We start from the raw sequence: 25,360 nt of genomic DNA on the forward strand, positions 1-25,360 counted from the left end.
CTAGGCTTCCGTCGTCTTGGGGATGTTGACCAAGCAGTAATAAGCCCCTGCGGGCCCCTTAGCCAGCAGAGAAGAGTGGGTCCCATTCTCCACCACCTACCCTTTTTCCAGCACAACAATAACGTCGCACTTCTGTATATAGTACTCAATCTGTGCGCCCCCACCACGCTAGTCCTCCCCACCCTCAGTCTCTCGAGCGCCTCTTGCACCACCTTTTCTGATTGGCAGTCGAGCGCGCTGGTAGCCTCATCCAACAGCAATACCGTTGGATTTCTTAGTACTGCTCGGGCATTTCTATCCGTTGCTTTTGTCCCCCGGATAGCTGCACTCCTTTGTCCCCGCACGACGTGTTGTATCCGTCCTTTAACCCGCTGATGAAATCGTGAGCGTTGGCCGCCTTGGCCGCCTCCACGATCTCCGTCTCGTCGACCTTATCATCGGAAGATCCGTATGCAATGTTGTCTTTTATGGTTCCGGCAAATAGCGTTGGTTCCTGGCTGACCAATGCAATCTGTCTCCTCAATGACCTAAGGTTGTATGATCTCAAATCTCGACCGTCCATTTCCAATAATCCTTCGATTGGATCGTAGAATCTCTCGATTAATCCAATGATGGTCGATTTACCTGTAGGAAGTTTTGTTTAGGTCACAAAACTTTTAATGAAAAAAAAGAAGATTTCTTGTTGAACATACCTTATATTTATAATATTATAAAGGACAGTGGTGCATTAGAAAATAAATATTAAAGAAAGGAAAAGACATGAAAGCGAAAACATAATGAGTTGAAGAGTAAAACTAAATAGAAAAAGGCAAATTTAATTGTTAACCTTTAATCTAATGAATTTAGGGGTATTTAATTGAGATTTTGAGGAATTTTAATTCTTTTAATGAATATAGAGGTATTCAATCAGAAATGTAAGTGATTCTCTAAAATTCAATGTGTATTCAATCAGGATTTTAAGATAGTTTATGAAAATCCTTAGAAATCTGGGTGTATTCAATTAGGATTTTAAAAATATTTATAACATTACAGGTGTATTCAATTAGAATTTGATTTTAAAGAATTTGAAAAAGTTAAGGAATTTGAGAGAATTTGAGAGATTTTGTAGTGTATTTTGAGTATTCATAAATCTCACCTCTACCCAAAAAATTTCGAGGGAATTGAATCAAAATTTACATGAAATCTCTCCAAATCAATTAAACTCCATAAAAATCCATAAATTTATAAATCCATTAAAATCTTTCAAATTCTCAATTAAATACACCTCGTAAAACTAAACATAAAAAGGTAATTTAATTGATTCCTAATAAACAAATTAATTTTTGGCATAAGATAAAGTACCTACCTGATCCACTTTGACCCACCAACGCCGTAGATTTTTCTGCTTCAATTTTGAATGAGAAGTCTTGGAAGATCATCACATTCGGCCTGGTTGGGTATGCAAAATAAACATGACAAAATTGGGTCATGCCCCTTGTCTTTTCCACTAGGGAGTTCTCAGGAACTTGGGGCTCAATTTCTGTGGCCCTGTCCAGAATACTAAATATCGAACCGATTGCATACAAACCAATGACAAGGTCCGACGTCATACTTCCAGCATCGGCAATAGTTTGACCGGTCTTCACCTGAAAGAGGAAATTAGGTCGTTAGAATTGTAAATAAACCATCATATTTTGTTCAAAAATGCTGCCTGCTAGTACCGTACTATGACCTAGTGATATTAGCACTTATGGCGTGTTTACATACAGGGAAAGGATATGATGGAATGAGAATCATTCCCCATTCCTGATTATTCCTCCGTTTACCAACTTAAGCGGAATGAACAGTTCTGCGGGCCCCAGGTAAAATCAGGAATTCATCTCCTGATATTGTCGGAATTAGATTACCTAGAAGAAGGTAGTATTTGGATTCCGGGGAGAAGGCTCCATCCGGAATCAAATTTTCCTTCCCAAAATGCCCTACCCTTCAGTACTCATTTCCATCTTCTACTTGTCCTCCGCCATCCTCTCCAGCAGCTCTCTGCTGCTCCGCCGCCTCCTCTCGCTCCACCACCTCAAAATCCTCCACGTCCTCCTCCATAGGATTCGACACAGCAAAATCAACCCAAAAATGGCAAGCATACCCAAAGCAAAAATCAAATCTTCAGAAAACGGAAGTGATGGAGAAGAGAGTGGTACCAGAGAGGCCGAGGGAGAGGAGCGGGTTCAGGTGAGAGAGACCCGAGAAAGACCCGAATTGGAGCTCGGGGTTGCGGAGTCCCACGCTGAGGCGCATGCTCGATGCCCGCACGTCGCCCAAGGAGGTGATCTCTTTGTCGGGATGAGGCTTTGAGCACGAGAATTCCGCAGGTAGGAGGTGATCTCTCCGAAGAAGAAGCGGTAGGAGGTGAACTCTCGAGGTTGTGGTTCTAGATAATGCCAATTTGGATGAGGACAGTGGGTTGTAGATAAGCACCAGAATTCCACTAAAAAAATTCAAATATAAAATAATAAAAGTTTTACTAAAAAATAAAAAATAATAATGGTTCTCTCTTCTAAAAAAAAAAGAATAAAAGATTTACTAAAAATAATTAGTATATAAAATAGATTAATTAAACTAGGGGTATTTTAGTAATCACAATAGTTTTCGTTCCGATTCATGTGAATAAACAATTATATACATCAATGTCATTCCTACTCCGATTCAAGACAGTTTTAGTAAACAACTTCAAAAGGAATCTGATTCTGATTCCTCCTCATTTCAATTATTCCTCAATCCGATTCCTCTCAATTTGATTACGGATTAGTAAACGTGCCCTTACTAAAATGAGGATGGTTTGAAACATTGCCCTTGATGCGACGTGGCCGTTAGAGACGAGCATGCCACCCCACAAAAGCTCATGCCCCAATTGAGGGCGATGACAGGATCATGATCCTCTCCTGAGCAGATTGAGAGGATCCTCCTGACCAGGCCCATCGAGCCGTCCATTTTTTATCCAACGGCTATAATTATTATAATTTTTAGAAGGGCCCCTGTTTGTAGCCGTTGGATAAAAAATGAACGGCCAGATGGGCTTGGTCAGGAGGATCCTCTCCATCTGCTCAGGAGAGGATCCTGGTCCTATGCTATGGGCAAACCCTAACCCCATGCCTGTGTACCATGATCGATTGATGTTCTCTCTTCGCGGCCCACTCGCGTCTTTTCCAGCATCTTGAGAATTTTGTTCTGGGCTGAGAAGGAGGTGATGGTCCGGTGATTGGCAACTGCTTCAGCTGCAAGCTTGGAGATTTCCACTTGGGTTTCCACGGCTCTGGTGGGGGTCGTTTTGAGCAGGACTCGCCTTGCATAAAAGCTCGCAATCACTATTGGTTGTACGGCTATTACGACGATTGCAAGCTTCCATGCGATTATTAGACCCATTATTGTCCATGCCATGGCTACGCTTGTGAATATTTGCACAAGAAGTCCAATTCTGTCACCCACTAAAGATCTCACCTGCCAATCATCAAAGCATGATTATTGTAAAATCAAATTACATTATTAATTTTAGAATTATTCATTTTTAGAGTTGAAAACAAGATGAGTAGTAGAGGAGGAGAAAAGATGGAAAAAATGATCATTTTTCCATAAAATTGTTAACAAATATTTATGAAACAGTTTACTTTGTTATGTTATCACCTACCATTTCAGCGTCATTGGTCAGCCTAGAGCAAATGGCACCACTAGAATTGTGATCCTCCTCAAACCATCCGACTTCAAAGGTGAGTATCTTGGAAAGCAACCTCCCTCTAATCCGATTAGTCAAGCACTCCCCCACGTACGCAAAATTGTAATGCTCGACGGTATTAATCCCCATTGTAAAACGGACAGTCCAAAAAAAATTTAATGCAAGGGTTCTTATTTTCTCTTTAACCTCGTCATAATCCGTCACAAAAAACACAGACAACATGGCCCCCTGGATGAATCCAAACACCGGTTGAATTGCTCCGAACAGAACCGCACTCAAACACCCCAAAACCGCTTGCTTCCACTCCGGACGACTCATCGGCAGTAATCTCCAAAACGTCGAAGTGTGTTTGGATTTTATACTGTTTGGATTTTGTGGGGCAGTACTAGTACTATCAAATCTAGCTACCCTGGGACTCGAGTTCGGTCGATCAGCCAATAATGAAAGACTAGTACTAGTACTACTAGTATTGTTGCAGTGAAAGGACATATGTGCGGTGCATTCTTCTGGATCTTTTATCGCTTGTTGGAGACAGACAAATGAGGAGTAGAGGCTGTTTTGGCGTTGAATCAGCTCTTCGTGTGCGCCAATTTCTATGACGTTACCGGTTTGCATGACGGCAATAATGTCAGCGTTTTGTATCGTGGACAAGCAGTGTGCGATGACTATGGTTGTTCTGCCCACGGTTGCCTTGTGGAGGGCCTCTTGGACGAGCCTTTCAGATTCCGAGTCCAATGCGCTGGTGGCTTCGTCGAGAAGGAGGATTTTGGGTTTCTTTATTAGTGCTCTTGCAATGGCTATTCTCTGCTTCTGTCCGCCTGAGAGTTGCATGCCTCTCTCACCAACCTGCACTTCATATCTTTTGAAATTTCACCAATTTAGTAGTGCAAATAACATGTGATAATAAGTTTTCGTGAGTACATAAAAGGTAACCCCAAGCCAACAAGCCTCTATGTTTTGCGAGGGTCCCCCCGTGACCTTTCGGTCACAATGGAACAACTTTTCTATTGCGCCAAGGCTCGCCCTCTCAATATTTTACTCATGCAGGAAACAATCTTGATAATTTATATTTCTTATCAATTTCAGTTCAAATTGAACTTTGAGTCTAAATTCCAAGAGCAAATATGTCATTTTGAGAAGACACAAAATGCAAGGAGTAGGGTGTTTTGTGTGTGTAGGAAAACGATCACGTGATCCGGTTGGCTAGACCCCAGAGTTTCTCTACCTCACATGAGTGATTTGTGCAATTTAACGTTGTTTTAATTTCTAGTAGGGAATGTTAATTTACCTGAGTATCGTATCCTTGAGGCAATTGACGTATGAAATCATGAGCATTGCTAGCTTTGGCAGCCTCAATCACTTCCTCCATTCCACCATCCTCCTCCTCATCCTTCCCAAAAAGTATGTTCTCCTTAATGCTGGTTGAGAAAAGAGAAGGCTCTTGGCTCACTGATGCCATTTGTGACCTAAGCCACTTGAGCCGCAGCTCATCAATGGCAACTCCATCCAGAGCAACCTCTCCCTCAAGTGGGTCATATAATCTCTGCAGCAAAGATATCACCGTGGATTTTCCTGAGCCACTCGAACCCACCAAGCAACAGTCTTTCCTGCTGGTATAGTGAGGCAAAATTTGCTGAGGATGATGCTGTCTGGCCTTGAAGGATAGGCAAATTTGACATCCTTAAACTCTACTTCTCCTGAAATATTTTCTAAAACTTTGATAAGTGTACCAATCCAAGATTGCACAAACTCACGGTTTTTTTTTGTTGTTGTTGTTGTTGTTGTTGTTGTTGTTGAAAGCACACAAAACTCAACTAAGCACACCAACTAATAAGCTTTTGGTAGCTAGTCAGCTATGGTTCCGTCGTCGGGAGGTTGACCAAGCAGTAATATGCCCCCGCGGGCCCCATAGCCAGCAGAGAAGAGTGCGACCCCTTCTCCACCACCTTCCCTTTTTCCAGCACAACTATAACCTCGCACTTCTGTACAGTACTCAATCTGTGCGCCACCACGACGCTAGTCCTCCCCGCCCTCAGCCTCTCGAGCGCCTCCTGCACCACCTTCTCTGATTGGCTGTCGAGCGCGCTGGTGGCCTCGTCCAATAGCAACACCGCTGGATTTCTTAGTACTGCCCGGGCTATTGCTATCCGTTGCTTTTGTCCCCCTGATAGCTGCACTCCTTTGTCCCCGCACGAGGTGTCGTATCCATCCTTTAACCCGCTGATGAAATCATGAGCGTTGGCTGCTTTGGCCGCCTCCACTATCTCCGCCTCGTCGACCTTATCGTTGGACGATCCATATGCAATGTTGTCTTTTATGGTTCCGGCAAATAACATTGGCTCTTGGCTTACCAACGCAATATGTTTCCTCAATGATCTAAGGTTGTATGACCTTAAATCTCGACCGTCCATTTCCAATACACCTTTGATTGGATCGTAGAATCTCTCGATTAATCCAATGATGGTCGATTTACCTGCAGGAAGTTTTGTCTGGGTCACAAAACTTTTAAATTTGAAAGTGGAAGAAATATTTTCCTTGTTTGACATGCCTTATATCTATAATATTATTAGGACTAATTGGATTAATAGTCTCCGTGGTAAATAGGGTGGTTGGGAGATAGGCGCTGTGGTGAAAAAACTAGGATTTAATCCCTGTGGTAAAGTTTGTTAGGATTTATGCCCAAAATTGAAAATTTCATAAATTTTATGTTAATTATTAGTATGTGAGCCACACATATTAGGTTAAAACGGAACTCTCCATACACATATTAAGCTAAAACGGACCTCTCTATTAATTGCTAACACGTGGGGCTGGCTCACGTGCTAATAACTAACAGAAAGTTGATGAAATTTTCAATTTTGGGCATAAATCCTAACAGACTTTACCACAGGGACTTAAATTCTCGTTTTTTTTTATCACATGAGCTATCTTCCAATTACCTTATCACCACGAAAATTATTAATCCAATTAAGCCATATTAATAAGGAGGGGTGCACTAAATAAAGAGAGGAGAAAGACGTAAACGCAAAACAGAACAGAGTGATCAGTTGAAGAGGAAAACTAAATAGAAAAAAAAATAGTGATTTAATTGTTAACTTTCATCTAAAATTAAACATAAAAAAAAAGTAATTTAATTGATTCCAAATATTAAAAATATTTTTTGGCATAAGATAAAGTACTTATACCTGATCCACTTTGACCCACCAAAGCCGTAGATTTTTCTGCTTCAATTTTGAACGAGAAGTCTTGCAAGATCATCACATTTGGCCTAGTTGGGTATGCAAAATAAACATGACAAAATTGGATCATGCCCCTTATCTTTTCCACTTGGGAGTTCTCAGGAACTTGGGGCTCGATTTTTGTCGTCCGGTCCAGAACACTGAAAATCGAACCGATTGAGTACAAACCAATGGCAAGGTCCGAAGTCATACTTCCAGCATCGGCAATAGTTCGGCCAGTAGTTACCTGAAATAGGATATTAGGTTTTGGTCACAACTCCTCATAATTGTAAAGAAATCATCATATTTTAACTTGTTTGAAAGTGTTTTTAAAATAATTGAAAGCGTTTCTAGAAAAAACTGTTTTTGAATTTCAAATGTACTTAAAATGCTTCATGCAAGAAACATCAGTTAAAATGTTTCCAAAAACACTATTAATTATTTTTAAGCACTTCACACGAGCCCATTGTTAATATATGTCACAAGTAAACCGTTTATTATACTTTTCAAAAACTTATCATTTTCCCCCTTAAAAAGAAAACAAAGGTGACACACATTTTGTAATGTCTAATACTATAACTTTTTTACTGTAAAATTATTATTCAATATGATGCTAAACAAAACTTTCATTATTACTACAAATGATGAAAGAATTACCATTTAACTTTAATCTAAGCTAATGAAAAAAAAATTAATTTAATTGCTGCCTACTAGTGTTATCTAGTATTACAATCTAATGATATTTTTCTACTCTTATAAGTGAATGGTCTTAAGTTAAAATCTCGTAAGTGATTAATGCACAACTAATTATTTCTCCAGCCACTTAGTGTAAATATATTATTGTGCAAAATTTGAGGCCTACTATTTTTTTACCCTTATACTAATTATTTTTCTACCCTTATACTATTTTTTTGACCTAAAAGAAATTAGCACTTACCAAAATGATGATGGTTTGAAACGCTGCTTTTGATGTGACGTGGCCGTTAGAGATGAGCATGCCACCCCACAAAAAGCTCATGCCCCAATTGAGGAGGGTGATGCTCTGCGCAAACCCTAGCCCAATGCCTGCGTACCATGACCATTTGATGTTCTCTCTACGTGGGCCCACTCGCGTCTTTTGCAACATCTTGAGAATTTTGTTTTGGGCTGAGAAGGCAGTGATGGTGCGGTGGTTGGCGACTGCTTCAGCCGCAAGCTTGGAGCTTTCCTCTTGGGCTTCGACGGCTCTGGTGGAGGTCGTTTTGAGTAGCACTCGCTTTGCATAAAAGCTCGCAATCACGATTGGTTGTACGGCTATTATGACGATTGCAAGCTTCCATGCGATTATTAGACCCATTGTCCATGCTATGGCTACGCCTGCGAATGTTTGTACAAGGAAGCCCACTCTGTCACCCACTAAAGATCCCACCTGACAATCGCCAAAGCATGGTTATTCCACAAATTAATCTTTCTACAGAACTAACATCTTCTTTTTGTACAGTGAGGAACGAATTGTCGATATATGTGTTGATAATGTGTTATTATCAGTGTCACCAACAAAACCTAGTAATATATTATCAATGCATTTTCAACAAATAGTTATCATAGTTAAAAGCGAATAACCAACGGATAAAACTTCTGATAGATAGGAATAATGAAAGTATTGTTTGGTTGTGTTGATGCACAAAATCAGCGAAGACTTTGGTACAACAGAAAGTGTCAGGTTTTGTGACCTTCGCTTGGTTGCTTCGGTCACTAGTGAGGATAAGTACGTAAATGAATAGAGACAGAGAAGCAAACACAGGATGTACGTGGTTCACCCAGATTGGCTACGTCCACGGAGTAGAGGAGTTCTTATTAGTAGTGAAGGGCTTACACAAGTACAAAGGATCAAGCTCTCAATTTAGTGAGTTCTTGTGAATGATTTAACACAAAATGGCATTAGGCAATATTGTGGGGGAATGACCCCTATTTATAGAAAAACTTGTAGCTTTGTCACATTGACATGTGTCATGTTATGATTGGTTCTTGATGTCGACATGTGCTGCGCTCTGATTGGCTTCTAATCTTGACACGTGTCGAGTAGTGATTGGCCTCCTGGTCGGAGGGGAACTCTTCTGGGTCCTTGACAGTATAGCGTTGGCCGGTGCTCGGTAGTTTCGGGATTGGTCAAGTATGGTACAAACAGTGCTCCCCTAAGTTCCCGAGTGAGGGAAACTCCTCGGTTGGGGACTTGCAAGATCCAATCCCTTGAGTAATCACGAAACTTCTAAGTACCGAAGTGTGGTCTGATCTTCATCTGCCCTTCTCTGGAAGTACCTTTCCTCCATCCGGGAATGGTGTATTTAGCTGATGTTGATGCACAAGGTAATGTATCAATTTCACTTGAAGCTTAGTTGTAGTTTCGGGCTTAGTTAAGTGTGATACAAACCCTATAGTAGGAGTCCCCCAAGTCGCCGTGCTAGGAGATCTGCCGAAAGAGGTGACAGACAAGGTAAGCAGTCAAACTTCCAAGTAAGCAACCCAGGATCAGAGGTTTGACTTCGGCTTCCGGTTGATTGTTCTCATTCTCCTTGTCTCTCATTCAACTGCGAGGATAAGGAGAAGCAAATGGATAAGAGATGATATGAGATACTTTTGCTTTTGAAGAAGTAACTTTCCACAGGCTTATTCTTGAACTGTGCTGGAGGGTTTTCTGGTGCCCTTCAGAGTATAAAGCCGACTCAAAAATTTGAGGGTCAAAACAAGTCCATCAAATCTAGAGTACGTTCGACCTTGATGATATGGGATACTTTTGCTGTTGACGGAATAATGAATGTGGTATGGAAAGGTGTCGTGTTGTAGTGATCTGTTTCAGCTCACCGTTGAACCTTCTGCTTCAATCTTTTGCATGGCAGAAGTGGTGTGCAACCTTTGCATTTAAATGGTCCTTCAGAACATTCCTTCATAGTGACTCATCCACGCTTGGCAGCTTCAGTGTAAAGAGCCAATATCTGATCAACTGTCATGAGGTATTTGCCGGTGGAATTCGTGACCTTGACAACAGTTGAGGATGAGTACTCGAGAGCAATGCTAAGTAAGCAACCAGGCAAAGGCTCCAGGCAGTCAGTTCCAAATTGGAGGTTTGATTTCAGGTTCCGACTGACTGCTCTCTTTCTCCTTGTCCTGCAGGTGTGGACAAGGACAAAGACAAAGACAGGGAGAAAGCATGATATGGGATACTCTTGCTTTCGACCCTGATGATATGAGATACTCTTGTTCTTGGTGTGGCTTATTTGCTGAGGTATTATCGGGGGGAAATAAAGCAGAGTATTTCGAGAGGTTATGTTGAGGGTGCCTTTTCGAATGCGAGAAAGGGTTGAGCATTTTTGCAGGTTTGCCTGTCCGTTGAGGAGGGAGGTCAATGTATATAGGGATTTCCCAATAACAAGTAGTAATGCTATTCCTTTACCCTTCTTGGTCACAGCAATGTAGTGGGAGCTGCCAGCTTCACGTGTTTTAATTTTGTCAGAGCACTTTGAAAAAGTGGTATGTGGTATCTGGAAAGCTGATATTACGTGTGAAGATTACAGACAAGCTTTATCTAAGGAAATCTGGCTCTCGAAGTTCTGAGAGTTGTGCCTCTTCGGTTTTCGAACAAGCAATCCCGTCGAGGATCTGACTCTCGAGATTCGGAAAGCGGTGCTACTCCGGTTTTTGAGAAAGTAATTATGTTGGGAGTCTTTTCTCGAATGTGAGTAAAGGTTGGACGTTCTTGCCAACCTGTCTTGCCGCAAAACACGGAGGTCGACACACATAGGGACTTTCCAGTTGTCAAGCAGTGGTGCTGTTCCTTTACCCTTATGGGTAATAGTAGGGTAGCTGGAACTTCGAAATTCTCGTGCCTAAACTTTGTCAGAGATCTTTGACAAAGTTATATGTGGTACCCGAGGAGTTGATGGTGCATATGGAGAGCGGTGATTGAACAGTAAGATTCACGTGCTTTCTACTTCACCAGAAATCTTCGACAGAGTGCCCGTAATTTCCGCAAAACTGATTGTGCATGTGACAGGTGCTGACGAGGCTGAAAAAGCAGGTGCTTCTTCGATTTCTGAGATCGGCCCTCGTGGTCTCTGAGCAGCCCAGCTTTTGAGAAAGCAAACGCCTCTTCGATTTCTGAGATCGGCCTTCGTGGTCTCTGAGCAGCCCAGCTTTTGAGAAAGCAAACGCCTCTTCGATTTCTGAAGCTCCGTCGAGTGCAGATTTTTATAGAGGCTGACATTAAGTTCCACAGCACACTTGAATCTCTACCAGTAGAAGCTCATTTCTTGCACTTCTAAGATCTTGATTTGTCTGACCTCTTCCTTCTTCAACACATTTGAAAATGTCTGGACCCTCCGACCGTCGTTTTGACTTGAACCTTGGAGAAGAGACAGCCACGCCTTCTCCAGACAACATATGGCGCCCATCCTTCATATCCCCTACTGGTCCCCTTACCGTTGGGGATTCTGTGATGAAGAATGATATGACTGATGCAGTGGTGGCCAGGAACCTTCTCACTCCCAAAGATAACAGACTACTTTCCAAACGGTCTGATGAGTTGGCTGTTAAGGACTCTCTGGCTCTTAGTGTTCAGTGTGCAGGTTCTGTGTCTAATATGGCCCAACGCCTATTTGCTAGAACCCGCCAAGTTGAATCATTGGCTGCTGAAGTGATGAGTCTCAAACAGGAGATTAGAGGGCTCAAGCATGAGAATAAGCAGTTGCACCGGCTCGCCCATGACTATGCTACAAACATGAAGAGGAAGCTTGACCAGATGAAGGAATCTGATGGTAAGGTTTTACTTGATCATCAGCGGTTTGTGGGTTTGTTCCAAAGGCATTTATTGCCTTCGTCCTCTGGGGCTGTACCTGGTAATGAAGCTTCAAATGATGAACCTCCAATGCCTCCTCCTTCTGGGGTTTTGTCAAGTACTGAGGCTCCGGATAACCACCCTCCGGTGCTTTCTCTTTCTGGGGCTCTACCGACTGCTGAGACTTCCCCTAAGCAACCTTTGTGAAGGCTCCCTTTTGTTTGTTTATTTTGACTCATGTATATGTACATATTTGTGGCTTATCGAAAATATTAATAAATAAGCTTTGCTTCATTTCAACATATTGTGTTAAATACACCAAAACCTTCTTCATAAAGTTCTTTGAATTTTTGCTTTTGTTGAAACCTGTATTGTTGAAGCTTTGTGAGTGAAGCATGTAGTTTGAGGTAGTGTTCCCTTAATTTCCCGAGTGAGGAAAACTTCTCGGTTGGAGACTTGAAAAATCCAAGTCACTGAGTGGTTGTGAGACTGCCGAGTATCAAGGTGCAGTAGCATATGGTGGGAGTCCCCCAAGTCTTCAGGCGAAGAGAGTTGCCGAATGAGGTGTCTCGCGTGTTACTAATTTGTCAAAGTAACGAATCCTTGTTTCGATGTCACACATTCGTATATGCTTTATCTAAAAATATTTCCAACTTTTGTGTGTTTGATGCTGCATGCTATTGACTAGACAAGATCAAGTGCAATTAGTAGCTTTTCTCTCTTTTTCATCTTTTCTTTGGTGGAATTGCTTTTCGTTTCCACTAATCAGCCTGAGTGGATGCAAGATAACACCTTTCTCTATAGTTCAGATTGCAAAGTCATCTTCATGAAAGTTTTTCCTTATCTTGTGAACTACAACATATCCAAATTTGAGATCCATCGGAGTAGTACAACTTCAGAAATTCAAGTATGATGAGTAACTGTTCATCAATATTCTGTTAATCCGTCAGACTTGTTGTGAGCTTCGAAACTCCATTTTCTCTTGTTCAGATCAACATACTTTCTTCATCTAAGTTGTTCCTTAACTTGTGAACTTCAACATATCCAAATTTGAGGTCCCTCGGAGCAGTATAACTCCAGAAATCCAGGTATGATGAGTGACTGTTTATCATTTGTCTGTCAACCCGTCAGATTTGTTGTGAGCTTTGAAACTCTATTTTCTCTTGCTCAGATCAGCATGCTTTCGTCATTGAAGTTGTTCCTCAGCTTGTGAACTACAACATATCCAAATTTGAGATCCCTCGGAGCAGTATAACTCCAGAAATCCAGGTATGATGAATGACTGGTTATTATTTTTCTGTCAACCCGTCAGATTTGTTGTGAGCTTCGAAACTCCATTTTCTCTTGTTCAGATCGGTATGCTTTCTTCATTGAAGTTGTTCCTCATCAACTCTTTCATAACATATCAAAAATTCAGGATGAACTAACGGTTAAATATTTCCAGATCTTCGAAACATCACAACAGCTTCGAAATCTGCAAGAAGCCGACTATCATGTGTGGAGCTTCAACACGTTAATTTCCGTCGCTCAAACAGAAACGATTCCTTCTTGAAAGTTGTTCATCTGCTCAAGAACTAGAGGGTGTCCAAAATTCAGCTCCATTGGAGAAAAGCAGCAGCTGCAAAAATTTGATAGAGGAAAGGAGGCGAAGCTTTGTTGGATTTCTAGGCTGGGGAAGATTCCAGTTTTTGTAGCAACTTCAGTACTGGTGAATTGCTTGTATTTTTGTCCATAACTAAATTTTGGACTTTGAATTATTATTTGATCTATTATAATATGTTGGGGAACATATATAAGTGAATAAATAAGAGGGAAGATTTTGGGCCCTTGTGGGTGTAAAACAAAAAATGTTTATGTTTACCCAAGTGTTTTTGTACAAGTTCAAGGGCATCTTGGGTTTTGTGAACAAAATTTGTTTATTTGGAGCAAGGTTTTGTGTTGAAGCTTTGTAGGTGAAGCTTTGGTGTTGAAGCTTTCTAGGTGAAGCTTTGATGGTGAAGCTTTGTAGATGAAGCTTTGTAGATGAAGCTTTCTAGGTGAAGCTTTGATGGTGAAGCTTTGATGGTGAAAGTATGTAGAGGGAGCTTTCTAGGTGAAGCTTTTTTAGGTGAAGCTTTGTAGGTGAAGCTTTTTTTAAGTGAAGCTTTTCGGGTGAAGTTTTTTTTTTTGGGTGAAGCTTTGTGGGTGAAGCTTTTTAGGTGAAGCTTTGTGGGTGAAGCTTTGGAGGTGAAGCTTTTCGGGTGAAGCTTTTTGGGTGAAGCTTTTTAGGTGAAGCTTTGTGGGTGAAGCTTTTTTTAAGTGAAGCTTTTCGGGTGAAGTTTTTTTTTTGGGTGAAGCTTTGTGGGTGAAGCTTTTTAGGTGAAGCTTTGTGGGTGAAGCTTTGGAGGTGAAGCTTTTCGGGTGAAGCTTTTTGGATGAAGTTGTTTTTTTTTTTTTTTTTTTTTTTTTTTTTGGCGCTTGACACGGTCTTCATTTGCTTGTTTTGTAGTGACTGTGGAAGACGGATTGCTTTTTGATTGAGAAGGGTTCCGGCATTGCTTTGCACCATCTTCATGTGGGTAATATAGGAACTTCCTTATGTTTTGATCATGCATGTAGTGATAGAATTTGTTTCTTCTTATTGTAGATGTCAGAGCCTGGAAGTTCTAGTGATGAGGGCTCTTCTAGCTTTAGCTCTAAGTCTGAGTCTGCAATGTCGGAGTCTTCAGGGTCTTTGTTAGAGTCCGGTACTAGAGAAACATTGGATGATCTTCCCAACCGTCAAACTTTAGCTATTGCTAGTTCTTCCTCCATGGCGTTGGGTGAGGGGGTTGTTTTTGATGCCATACCCATAGTTCGCTCTGAGTTCACAGCAGACCATCTAGAGAATAACTTGTTAGATAATGAGAAGCAGGTTGAGGCGCTAAGGCAGTCATGTAATATCCCTCGTAGTGTAGGGATACGTTTGGTACATGATGAAGAATGGTCTTCTGAGCCTCCCCAGGGTCATGTTATGTTCTACACCCAGATATTACTGACTTTAGGGGTGAGACTACCTTTACATCCGTGGTTGCAAAAGATGTTATCTTTGATCGGATATGCACCTGGGCAACTCAATCCTGGTTTCTGGGATACTTTGATTGGATTTTATATCATTTGGATGGAGTGTGGGTTGTGTGAGCCTTCCTTCCATCAGTGGCGTTACTGTTACAAGATGCGCCCAGCAAAATCATGCACTGGTTATGCCGAGTGTGCATGTCGGAGTGAGAGAGAGCGTATTGTGTATGGTAAGAAAAAGACATACTACACATGGAAAAACCGTTGGTGCTTTCTGTATAATGATTGGGAGTATGATAAGGGTGTCACGCCTGAGCGACGTGTGCTTACTCACTTCCAGACTGTAGGTTGTAACGTATCAACCGTTCGTACTATTTGCTATTTGTTGTGGTCTTTTCTTGCTTCTAACACTTTGCTTCATGTAATGACGCGGGGCACCATCAAACTGTTTGGGCAGGAGCTATCTGACATAGAGAAGGTGTTGAGGGTGCCCAAAGAGGATAGACACTTAAGCAAGCTACGACCCTTATTTCGTCGGTACGGTTTCCAACCCGTAGTTTCCGAGAGCCAGGGACGATCGAGTAAGTTGTATCCTTCATGTAAACTTTGCTCTTTTCCTTACTTTATTTGGAAAGTTGTATTTCTTATTTTGATTTTCCTTATGCAGTGGAGAAGGTAAGCAAGAAAACAGGGACTAGCACCCATAAAAGGAAAGCACCAGTGTTAGTTCCTTCGGAAGACATCCTACCGCATAAGAAAATTCATAAGTTCCGAGGGGAACCATCCGTTAGACCTAAGTCCCAAGATGGGGTCCTTAAGGGGCCTGCCTTTAGGAAGACTGGAGTCGAGGCCGTTGAAAAGGCTGCTGCCGTAGTTGCAGGAGAAGGGAGCCGACTGTTGCCTCATCCTCTTACTATGGAGCATACTGTCCAGGAAAGTGATCCTGGTTCCCACCATGAGGGGAAAGGCAAGGAAAGAGCTGGCAGTGTCCCGTGGAAGGACTTGAGGGTTGCCAAGCGGCCAAAGGATTTTGGGGATATCAACAATTGCTTGGCAGGGCGTCGATTCGCATTCGATGAGCTCGGAGAGCCCTTAGCTAAGGATGAATCGGATTGCGACCGGATGTTGAAGCTGTCTTCATATGTGAGTGTTACTTTGTCATTTCCTTACTTTTTCCTCTTTATTGTCATTATTTAGGTAGTGATGATCGTCTTGCCATGCAGGTCATGGCCGAGTATCACGACAGACTGCAAGAGGTTGAGCGGTACAAGGCAAAACTGAAGGAGAATAAGCAGCTTGTGGACGAGGCCCGAAGGAATAAGGGACTTTTGACTCAGGCTCTCCAACTGAAGGACGAAACCATGGAGAGCTTGAAAAGGCGAAATGGTGAGAACCTAAGGCTTAAGAAATTGTTTGAGGCAACTAAAAAACAGTTGGAGGTGGCTACCTTGGAGGTATCCAAGGTTAGGGGAGAATTGGATGGTGCCTTAGTTGAGATTTCTGAACTGGAGAAGAGCATTCCAACTGAAAGGGAGGCTGCTGTGCAAGAATACTTAAGTTCTTCGACCTTTCATCTTGCTATTAAACCCCACTGTGCTCAAGAAGCTCGCTTTGAAAAAAGGAAATGGATGGCCGTCCTTGATCGTTATGATGATGGGAGCATTCTTCGAAAATACCACGAAGATATAGATGAGCATCATCAAAAGGGCGAGACATTTGTCCTTGCTGTTGATCCTAGCAGCGAAGATGAGTCTGATAATGAAGGTATTGCTGATGCACAGACTCAACATGGTGAAGAGGATCTTGGGGATGCAGATGATGATGGTAGGACGCGGAGTGATACTGCCAGGGGTTCGGCTTCAGATGAGAATGAATAGCAGTGTCTTTACTATCTGCATGTATTCTGGATGTAGTAGTCTGATGTGTGTATAACATGTGCCCATGTTATAAGCTTGAGAGTTTTGGATTTTAGGTGTTATGAGTGTTTGCACTATTATTAATGCATGTTTGGCTATGTATGAATAGATCTATTGTTTGGATATAAGCCATTGTTTGGTTGTTCCTTTCTTTGTATAGTCTTGTCGACACATACTTAGATTTTGTTTCGTGTTGGATATATCTGCTTTGAGGTTTTAACACTTGAGTGTTCCCTTGCTGTAAAAGAGTGAGGGCTGAGTTGGCTAAATTACCTCTTTATTGAATTCATTGCCAAATGGCCTTCATTACATAGGATGCCAAACGGCTATAGCTCAACACTTGTACATCGTGAGTCTATTTGTAGTAGTACTTCAAGTGATCAGCGTTCCATGGATGGCCAAGGGTCTTGCCATCGGAGCTTCTAAGTGTGTAAGAGCTAGGGCGACTGATGCCAATGACTTCATACGGTCCATCCCAGTTTGGACTAAGTGTGCCTTCACTCGGGACTCTGTCGCAGAGTAATCTTTTCTTTAAGACCCAGTCTCCTATTTTGAAAGAACGAGGCTTGACCCTAGAGTCATAATAGTTGGAGATGCGCTGCTTGTAGGCGACATTCCTCAAGTGAGCTTGGTTTCTGTGTTCCTCGACTAAATCCAAGTTGAGGGTGAGTTGTTTGTCATTTTCACTTTGAATGTAGTTCTGGACTCGGAATGTTGCTTGCTCGAGCTCAACAGGGACAACCGCCTCTGTGCCAAAGGCAAGTGAGAATGGAGTTTCTCCTGTTGAAGTCCGATATGAAGTGCGATATGACCAAAGAACTTGGGGTACAAATTCTGGCCAACAGCCTTTAGCTTTGTCCAAGCTGGTTTTCAAAGTGCGCTTGATTATTTTGTTGATGGCCTCAACTTGTCCATTAGACTGGGGATGAGCTGGAGAGGCAAAGCATAAGTTGATGTTGAACTTAGAGCAGAACAACCTGAACTTCTTGTTGTCAAACTGTCGCCCATTGTCAGTGACTATCGCATTGGGAATGCCGAATCTACAAAGGATGTTCTTCCACACGAAGTCTTCTATCTTTGCCTCAGTAATGGTTGCCAAGGGTTCTACTTCGGCCCACTTTGTGAAGTAGTCCACTGCAACGACTGCGTAACAGACTTTGCCCTTCCCTGCCGGCATTGGGCCGATCAAATCAAGTCCCCACTGGGCGAAGGGCCAAGGGCTGATCATAGGAGTAAGAGGCTCTGGAGGGGAATGAGGAATAGTTGCATATCGTTGACATTTGTCACATGAGCGGGATACTTTGATGGCATCCTGGTGAAGTGTTGGCCAGTAATATCCTTGGCGAAAAGTCTTGTGTGCTAGGGACCGAGATCCAGCATGATCTCCACAGACTCCCTCATGTATTTCCCGAATGACGATTTCCGCCTCGGCAGGCGTAAGACACCTTAAGTATGGCAGGCTAAAACCTCGCTTATAGAGTTGATCATTGATGATCAGGTAGCGGGTAGACTTGTATCGAATTTGCTTAGCCTGGACTTTATCATTTGGGAGGGTGCCATGAGCAAGGAAATTATAGATCGGGGTGATCCAACTATCCCCCTGTTGTAAGTTGCATACTTCTGCGGCCATGGTGCTTGGTGTTGCCAACAGTTCGACATGAATTTTTCTTCCAATCTTGTCTTCCACAGCTGAGGCGAGGCGAGCCAGGGCGTCTGCATGACTGTTTGCCGCTCGAGGAACTTGGGTGATCTGGTAGTGGAAGTGCTTGAGCAAAAGTTGTGTTTGCGCAAGATATGCTGCCATGGAGCTGTCCTTAGCATCAAAGTTGTTGGTAACCTGGTTGACCACTAATTGGGAGTCACTGAAAATATCAATTTGTTTAACCCCGAGGTGTTTGGCCAAACGTAATCCTGCTAGAAGGGCTTCATACTCGGCCTCATTGTTTGATGCCTTGAATTTGAAACGAAGAGCATACTCCATTGCTACTTTGTCGGGCGTAGTCAAGACTAGTCCCGCTCCACAGCCCTGTTGGTTGGATGAGCCATCAACATACAGACTCCATGCTGGGGTTGTTGGTTCTATCTTCTGAGCTTCCGGGGGTAATGAAGCCACTGCTTCAGGTGTAGAAGCAATGTCAACCGGATATATGAAGTCGGCAATGAAGTCTGCCACTGCTTGGCCCTTCTCAGCTGGCTTTGGTTGGTAGGAGATGTCAAACTCACCCAACGCTATTGCCCATTTGATCATTCGCCCTGAAGTGTCAGGACTTTGGAGTATCTGTCGAAGAGGATAATTGGTAAGCACGATGATGGAGTGCGCTTGGAAGTAAGGGCGGAGTTTTCGAGCAGACATGACCAATGCCAGAGCCAATTTCTCAATGTTAGAGTACCGTGTCTCCGCATCTTGTAAGGCTTTGCTAGCGTAGTAGACAGGTCGCTCAATATTCCCATCCTTTCGAATGAGAACGGAACTTACGGCTGAAGCTGATACCGATAGGTAGATAATGAGAATGTCTCCTACCTCGGGCTTGGAGAGTAGAGGGGCTTTACTCATGTACTCCTTGAGGTTTTTGAATGCCTCGGCACATTCATCAGTCCATGTAATGTACTTCCTACTTCCCTTAAGTGCTTTAAAAAAGGGAGCACATTTGTCTGTGGCCTTAGAAATGAACCTGGTTAAGGCTGCCACCTTGCCAGTAAGGCTCTGGATGTCCTTTGAAGTTACCGGTTCCTTCATGTCGAGGATTGCTTTGATCTTCTCGGGATTAGCTTCAATGCCTCGTTGGCTAATCATGAAACCTAAGAATTTGCCAGAGCCTACGCCGAAGGCACATTTGTTGGGGTTTAACCTCATTCGATACCTCTTCAAAATAGTGAAAGTTTCAGATAGGTTGGTGATGTGTTGGTCAGCATGTTTGCTCTTGACTAACATATCATCAACGTAAACTTCCATGCTCTTCCCAATCTGCTCGGCGAACATTGAGTTGACTAGTCTCTGATAAGTCGCTCCTGCATTCTTTAGGCCGAAAGGCATGACTTTATAGCAGTATAGTCCTCTGTCGGTAGTGAAGGCTGTGTGTTCTTGATCCGAAGGGTTCATGAGGATTTGGTTGTATCCTGAGTAAGCATCCATGAAGCTCAGGAGTTCACACCCGGCCGTAGAGTCTATAAGTCTGTCAATAAGAGGAAGAGGGAAGCTATCTTTCGGACACCCTTTGTTTAGGTCGGTGTAGTCAACACACATTCTCCACAAGACCTTTTGAAGCAAAAGACTTTCTTTGGTCGGATTTTTCTTAACAAGGACCACATTTGCTACCCATGTCGGGTAATTGACTTCGCGGACAAAGCCTATGCCTTTGAGTTTTTCAACTTCTGCTTTCATTGCCTCGTATCGTTCATCGTCATAAGATCTTCGCTTCTGTCTCACCGGCTTGATCTTGGGGTCAATACTCAAACGATGACATATGACATCGGGAGAGATGCCTGGCATGTCCTCGTATGACCAGGCGAAGACTTCAGTGTTCTCTTTCAAAAAAGATATCAATGCTAACCGAAGGGGTGGTGACAATGTGGTGCCAATCTTCACCATGCGATCTGGATAATCTCTTGAGATAGGTACCTTCTCCAACTCTTCAGCAGGTTGGGCTTGCTGGGTGAAAAAGTCATCTCGAGGATCATCGGGTTGATTGTTGCTATCAGGAAGATCCAAGTTCGCTTCATCTAGGCTGGTCTTTGTGACTTGGTCATGTACAGACAGGGTTTCCTTGGGTCCGGGCAAATGTTGTTGCTTAACTGAAGTGTTGTAACATGATCGTGCACTAAGCTGATCTCCTCTGATGTAGCCGTTGCCATGGGGGGTTGGAAATTTCATCAACAGCATATGCGTGGATACCATAACCTTGAGATCATTGATGCCTGTGCGCCCAAAGATGACATTGTATGCCGTTGGGCAGTCAACCACTAGGAAGTTAGTGGTAATGGTAGCCGTGTAAGGGCCTGTACCAATAGTAAAGGGTAAATGTATGCTCCCTAAGGGTTGCACGATATCACCGGAGAAGCTTATCAGAGGAGAAATCGAGCGATCGAGCAAGTGTTCAGCTACACTGAGTGCCCTGAAAGCTTCGGCAAACATGATATTGACCGAAGCCCCTGTGTCTACGAGGATTCGTCGAACATCAAAGTTGGCTATGTGAGCCTCCACGATCAATGGGTCGTTATGAGGGTAGATGATGCCTCTTTCTTCCTCAGGGTAGAAACATATCGGATCCCAGTTAGGCTTTTGATACTTCCCTCCCCTGATGTCTTCCACGTGAAACACTTGGTGACCAGGCCTCAGAATTCGTTCACTGTTTTTCATGGCCCTATTGGAAGATTCAGATATGGGTGTGCCGCCGCTTATGGAATATATGACATTCACCTGGCGTTGGTTACGGTTATCCCTTTGAGGGTGAAGGAGGAATTGATCAATTTTTCCTTCTCGTGCCAAAGCTTCAATACGATCACGGAGGATGATACATTTCTCGCTATCATGGCCGTTATGCTCATGGTAGCAACAAAACATGCCCGCGTTATTCGGGGGCGTGTAATCTGGGTGCCTCGGCTTTGGCTTTGGTATCAGGTGAGCTATGCTGGGGTAAATGGCCGCGCATGTGGCATTCAAGGGCGTGTATGTCTCATACCTTGGGGTAGGGGGTATCTTGACGCGGGTTTGACCCACTGCATTGACTGCCTGGGGGCGAGCGTTATTGTGGCGATACCCTTGGTTATCGGGATAGTGTCCCTTACTCTTTTTACTGAAATGAGAGTGGTGAGGATGGAAATCCTTCCTCTTGCCTTGAAATTGATATGTCTGTTGATTCGGCGAAGCATTATGCAAGGCATGGGGAGGTGCCACTGCTGTTTGGAAAGTCGAGGTCTTCTCATTTAGGTGAGTCTGGCTTCCATCTCCCACTTGTTGATAAAGGATGGTTGTAGGAGGTTTCTCCTGATATGTCTTTGCCTCGGCGGAGGCATGGTTATAAGCCTGCGCCATCACCTCAGAGTAAGTCTTCCAAGTATTGGCATTGATCATGTATTTAAAGAAACAATCACGTAGGCCTGCCGTGAAGGCTTTGAGGGCAGTCTTGTCGTCTGCCTCGGCACACCAGGAGTATTCATGGCTGAAGCGGCCAACATACATACGTAATGACTCGTCTGGCTTCTGACGGATAGTGTACAAGTCATCTGCAGAGTGTAAGCGATCGGTTTGGAAAATGTGTTGGGAAACAAATAGTTTCCTCAATTCCTCAAATGAGTCTACCGTCTCAGGTGTAAGACGACAATACCAATTTAGAGCTCCGCCAGAAAGGGTGGAGGGGAAGAGAAGACATCGCTCTTCGTCGGTGTGCATCCGGTATGCCATGGTGGACTCAAAGAGGTTAAGGTGCTCAATCGGGTCCTCTTTTCCAGTATAAAGTTGCAAGCCAAGCTTTTGCTTTGTCTTTGCTTGAAGGGGGTGTTGAGGATCCTCCTTGTAAGAGGGCCAGGCCTGGGTTGGTTCCAGTCAGGTATTTCAGCCTGACGTTCAGCTTTCAACTTGTTTACTTCCTCAAGAAGTTGTAGGACAAGGGGGTCCTGAGCGGAGTCATGTGCCACTGGAGCTTTCTTTCGTAAATCTCCATCTCCTCTTGGAATTAGGAAGGTTTGATCAAGGGCATGTGATTTTTCCCTGGACTCGCTGTACTGGCTTCCAGGGTATGTCTGTCGGAACACCTCTGAGTCCCCTGTACCCTCATGTCTCTCTAGGACTTGTTGCCCCTTCCCCAAATTGGTGGCCGACTCAGGCCGTGGCAGGGGACCGAGTCTCTCAGAAATCCTTGGGTCATTGATCTTTGAGCTTATATGGATGGAATTCTCTCGACGTTGCTTCAGGAAATCCCGACAATCGTGAAAGACGGCTTTCGATCCTTCTGCCCCTTCAGCAAAGAGGTGTCTCCCTCCACTTCTCATGGTTCGGGTCGAAGCAACTGGGTTAAGAGAAGCCTCATGTTGATTATCAAATCGAGGGGTAATTTGTTCCCTATCAGGGATATCTATGTCGAATGCATGTGACCCTCCATGTTGGAGGGCACCCAGTTGATGGTTGACTTCCACGGGGGCAACAAGCTCGCGTGTCTGAGCTTGCCTAGCTTCGTGAAGTGTCTCGAAGAGCTTCTCATATTGCTCCTGGAGGACCTCATTCCTCATTGCTATCTTGTTGTTCTGAGCTTCCAACTCATCGACTTTAGCTTGAAGAAGAACTCGTTTTCCTTCCTTCTTTCGTTGCTTCGCACTATGTGCAAGGGGGGTGTCATTCTGTGTGCTGTGGCTTCCTTCGCTTCCCATGTTGGAGAGGGATGCCTGGTCAAAAGAAAGTGTACGAATGATAGAAACCAGCTTGACACAGCTGAAGAGAGTAGGAATAAGTGTCGTTTCCCACAGACGGCGCCAAATGTTGATGCACAAAATCAGCGAAGACTTTGGTACAACAGAAAGTGTCAGGTTTTGTGACCTTCGCTTGGTTGCTTCGGTCACTAGTGAGGATAAGTACGTAAATGAATAGAGACAGAGAAGCAAACACAGGATGTACGTGGTTCACCCAGATTGGCTACGTCCACGGAGTAGAGGAGTTCTTATTAGTAGTGAAGGGCTTACGCAAGTACAAAGGATCAAGCTCTCAATTTAGTGAGTTCTTGTGAATGATTTAACACAAAATGGCATTAGGCAATATTGTGGGGGAATGACCCCTATTTATAGAAAAACTTGTAGCTTTGTCACATTGACATGTGTCATGTTATGATTGGTTCTTGATGTCGACACGTCCTGCGCTCTGATTGGCTTCTAATCTTGACACGTGTCGAGTAGTGATTGGCCTCCTGGTCGGAGGGGAACTCTTCTGGGTCCTTGACAGTATAGCGTTGGCCGGTGCTCGGTAGTTTCGGGATTGGTCAAGTATGGTACAAACAGGTTGTATAGATTGGTGCTATGCAGTCTATATTCTATTGATATTGCTAATATCAATGAAAAATGCTATTCATATTATATTTTTGTACCACATTTTCATTCCGTCTTAGGCGACAGACAGCCACATCATTTGAATTAATCAGATTTTTAAATTTAGTTCATTATTTAATAAACTAATAATTAAGAAAAACTAGTTAATTAAATGATAATTGTGGTATACGAGGAGTCTTTCTCCTTTCTTTCCTTGGGTTTTGCAAATTTTTCAAATAATGTGGCTGTCCACATCAAATGCCACCTAAGGTGGTATAGAAAAGTGATATAAAAATATGGTATAAATAACATTACTCATAAAACATAGATAATGTATATGCATTATTATATTAAATTGATATTTGCTAAAAGAAAAGGATGGTAATTTTCTCATTCTTAGTTTTGGGTTGCATTAAATTTTTTTTTTTGGGGTCTCTTAATTTTTTTTAGAATTATTCATTTATAGAGCTGAAAAATGAAGTGTAGAAGAGAAAAGACCGAAAAAGATAATCATTTTTTTATAGAAAACATGTCAATAAATATTTGTTAAACAATCTAATATGTTATATTATTACGTACCATTTCAGTGTCTTTGGCCAGTCTAGAGCAAATGGCACCACTAGAATTCCGATCCTCCTCAAACCATCCGACTTCAAAAGTGAGTATCTTGGAAAGCAACCTTCCTTTAATCCGATTAGTTAAGCACTCCCCCACGTATGCAAAATTGTAATGCTCGACGATATTAATCCCCATTGTAAAAACGGACAGTCCAAAAAACTTTAACGCAAGGGTTCTTATTCTCTCTTTAACCTCGTCATAATCCGTCGCGAAAAACACAGACACCGTAGCGCCCTGGATGAATCCGTACAACGGTTGAACTGCTCCGAACAGAACCGCACTCAAACACCCCAAAACTGCTTGCTTCCACTCCGGTCGACTCATCAGCAGCAATCTCCAAAACGACGAAGTGTGTTTGGACTGGTTAGTCATGCTGTTTGGACATTCTCGGGCAGTACTAGTACTATCAAATCCAGCGACCCTGGGACTCGAGTCTGGTTGATTAGCCAATAATAAAAGACTACTACTACTACTAGTACTGTTGCAGTGAAAGGACATACTTGCGGTGCATTTTTCTGGATCTTTTATCGTTTGTTGGAGACGGACAAATGAGGAGTAGAGGCTGTTTTGGCTTTGAACCAGCTCTTCATGTGATCCAATTTCTATGACATTACCGGTTTGCATGACGGCAATAATGTCAGCGTTTCGGATCGTGGACAAGCGGTGTGCGATGACTATGGTTGTTCTGCCCACGGCTGCCTTGTGGAGGGCCTCTTGGACTAGCCTTTCAGATTCCGAGTCCAATGCGCTGGTGGCTTCGTCGAGAAGAAGGATTCTGGGTTTCTTTATCACTGCTCTTGCAATGACTATTCTCTGCTTCTGTCCACCTGAGAGTTGCATGCCTCTCTCACCAACCTGCAGTTCATATCTCTTGAATTTTTACCAATTTACCATAACGTGATTGGAAGTTTTTGTAAGCATATAACTATGTAAATAGTTGTTTTAGGTGTAAATTGCATCGATTATATGTCAATGTCACTCATTCAGGAAGAACTTTGATAACTAATGTCCTTTGTGGTTATATTTTTATCAATTACAGTCCAAA

General features: G+C 43.0%; 2 protein-coding genes, 2 long non-coding RNA genes and 1 pseudogene across 4 annotated transcripts in view; 2 read left to right on the top strand and 3 right to left on the bottom strand.

Moving 5' to 3' along the window:
* Positions 1-5,533, bottom strand: LOC126582508 (ABC transporter B family member 15-like; annotated as a pseudogene).
* On the bottom strand, positions 1,728-2,272 carry LOC126583625 (uncharacterized). Its single transcript, XR_007609789.1, has 2 exons — positions 2,178-2,272; positions 1,728-2,073 (listed from the first exon to the last, which is right to left on the bottom strand). It is a non-coding gene; the product is annotated as an uncharacterized LOC126583625 (long non-coding RNA).
* LOC126583623 (ABC transporter B family member 15-like) overlaps positions 5,482-25,360 on the bottom strand; it is a 25,572-nt gene continuing 5,693 nt past the window's right edge. Inside the window, exons 6-9 of the mRNA XM_050248084.1 lie at positions 24,277-25,170; positions 7,862-8,332; positions 6,892-7,171; positions 5,482-6,179 (exon numbers count right to left, since the gene is read on the bottom strand). Coding sequence (XP_050104041.1) covers positions 5,560-6,179; positions 6,892-7,171; positions 7,862-8,332; positions 24,277-25,170 — 2,265 coding nt within the window. The 3' untranslated portion in view covers positions 5,482-5,559. The remainder of the gene's footprint in view (positions 6,180-6,891; positions 7,172-7,861; positions 8,333-24,276; positions 25,171-25,360) is intronic.
* LOC126583626 (uncharacterized) lies at positions 12,650-13,511 on the top strand. The gene is made up of 3 exons (XR_007609790.1): positions 12,650-12,822; positions 12,906-13,003; positions 13,179-13,511. It is a non-coding gene; the product is annotated as an uncharacterized LOC126583626 (long non-coding RNA).
* On the top strand, positions 15,848-16,722 carry LOC126583624 (uncharacterized). Its single transcript, XM_050248085.1, has 2 exons — positions 15,848-15,913; positions 15,994-16,722. The coding sequence occupies exons 1-2, from the start codon at positions 15,893-15,895 to the stop codon at positions 16,645-16,647; spliced, it is 675 nt and encodes a 224-aa protein (XP_050104042.1). The 5' UTR covers positions 15,848-15,892; the 3' UTR covers positions 16,648-16,722.

This window comes from Malus sylvestris, chromosome 9 (genome assembly GCF_916048215.2).
Source record: "Malus sylvestris chromosome 9, drMalSylv7.2, whole genome shotgun sequence".
Lineage (NCBI taxonomy): Eukaryota > Viridiplantae > Streptophyta > Magnoliopsida > Rosales > Rosaceae > Malus > Malus sylvestris.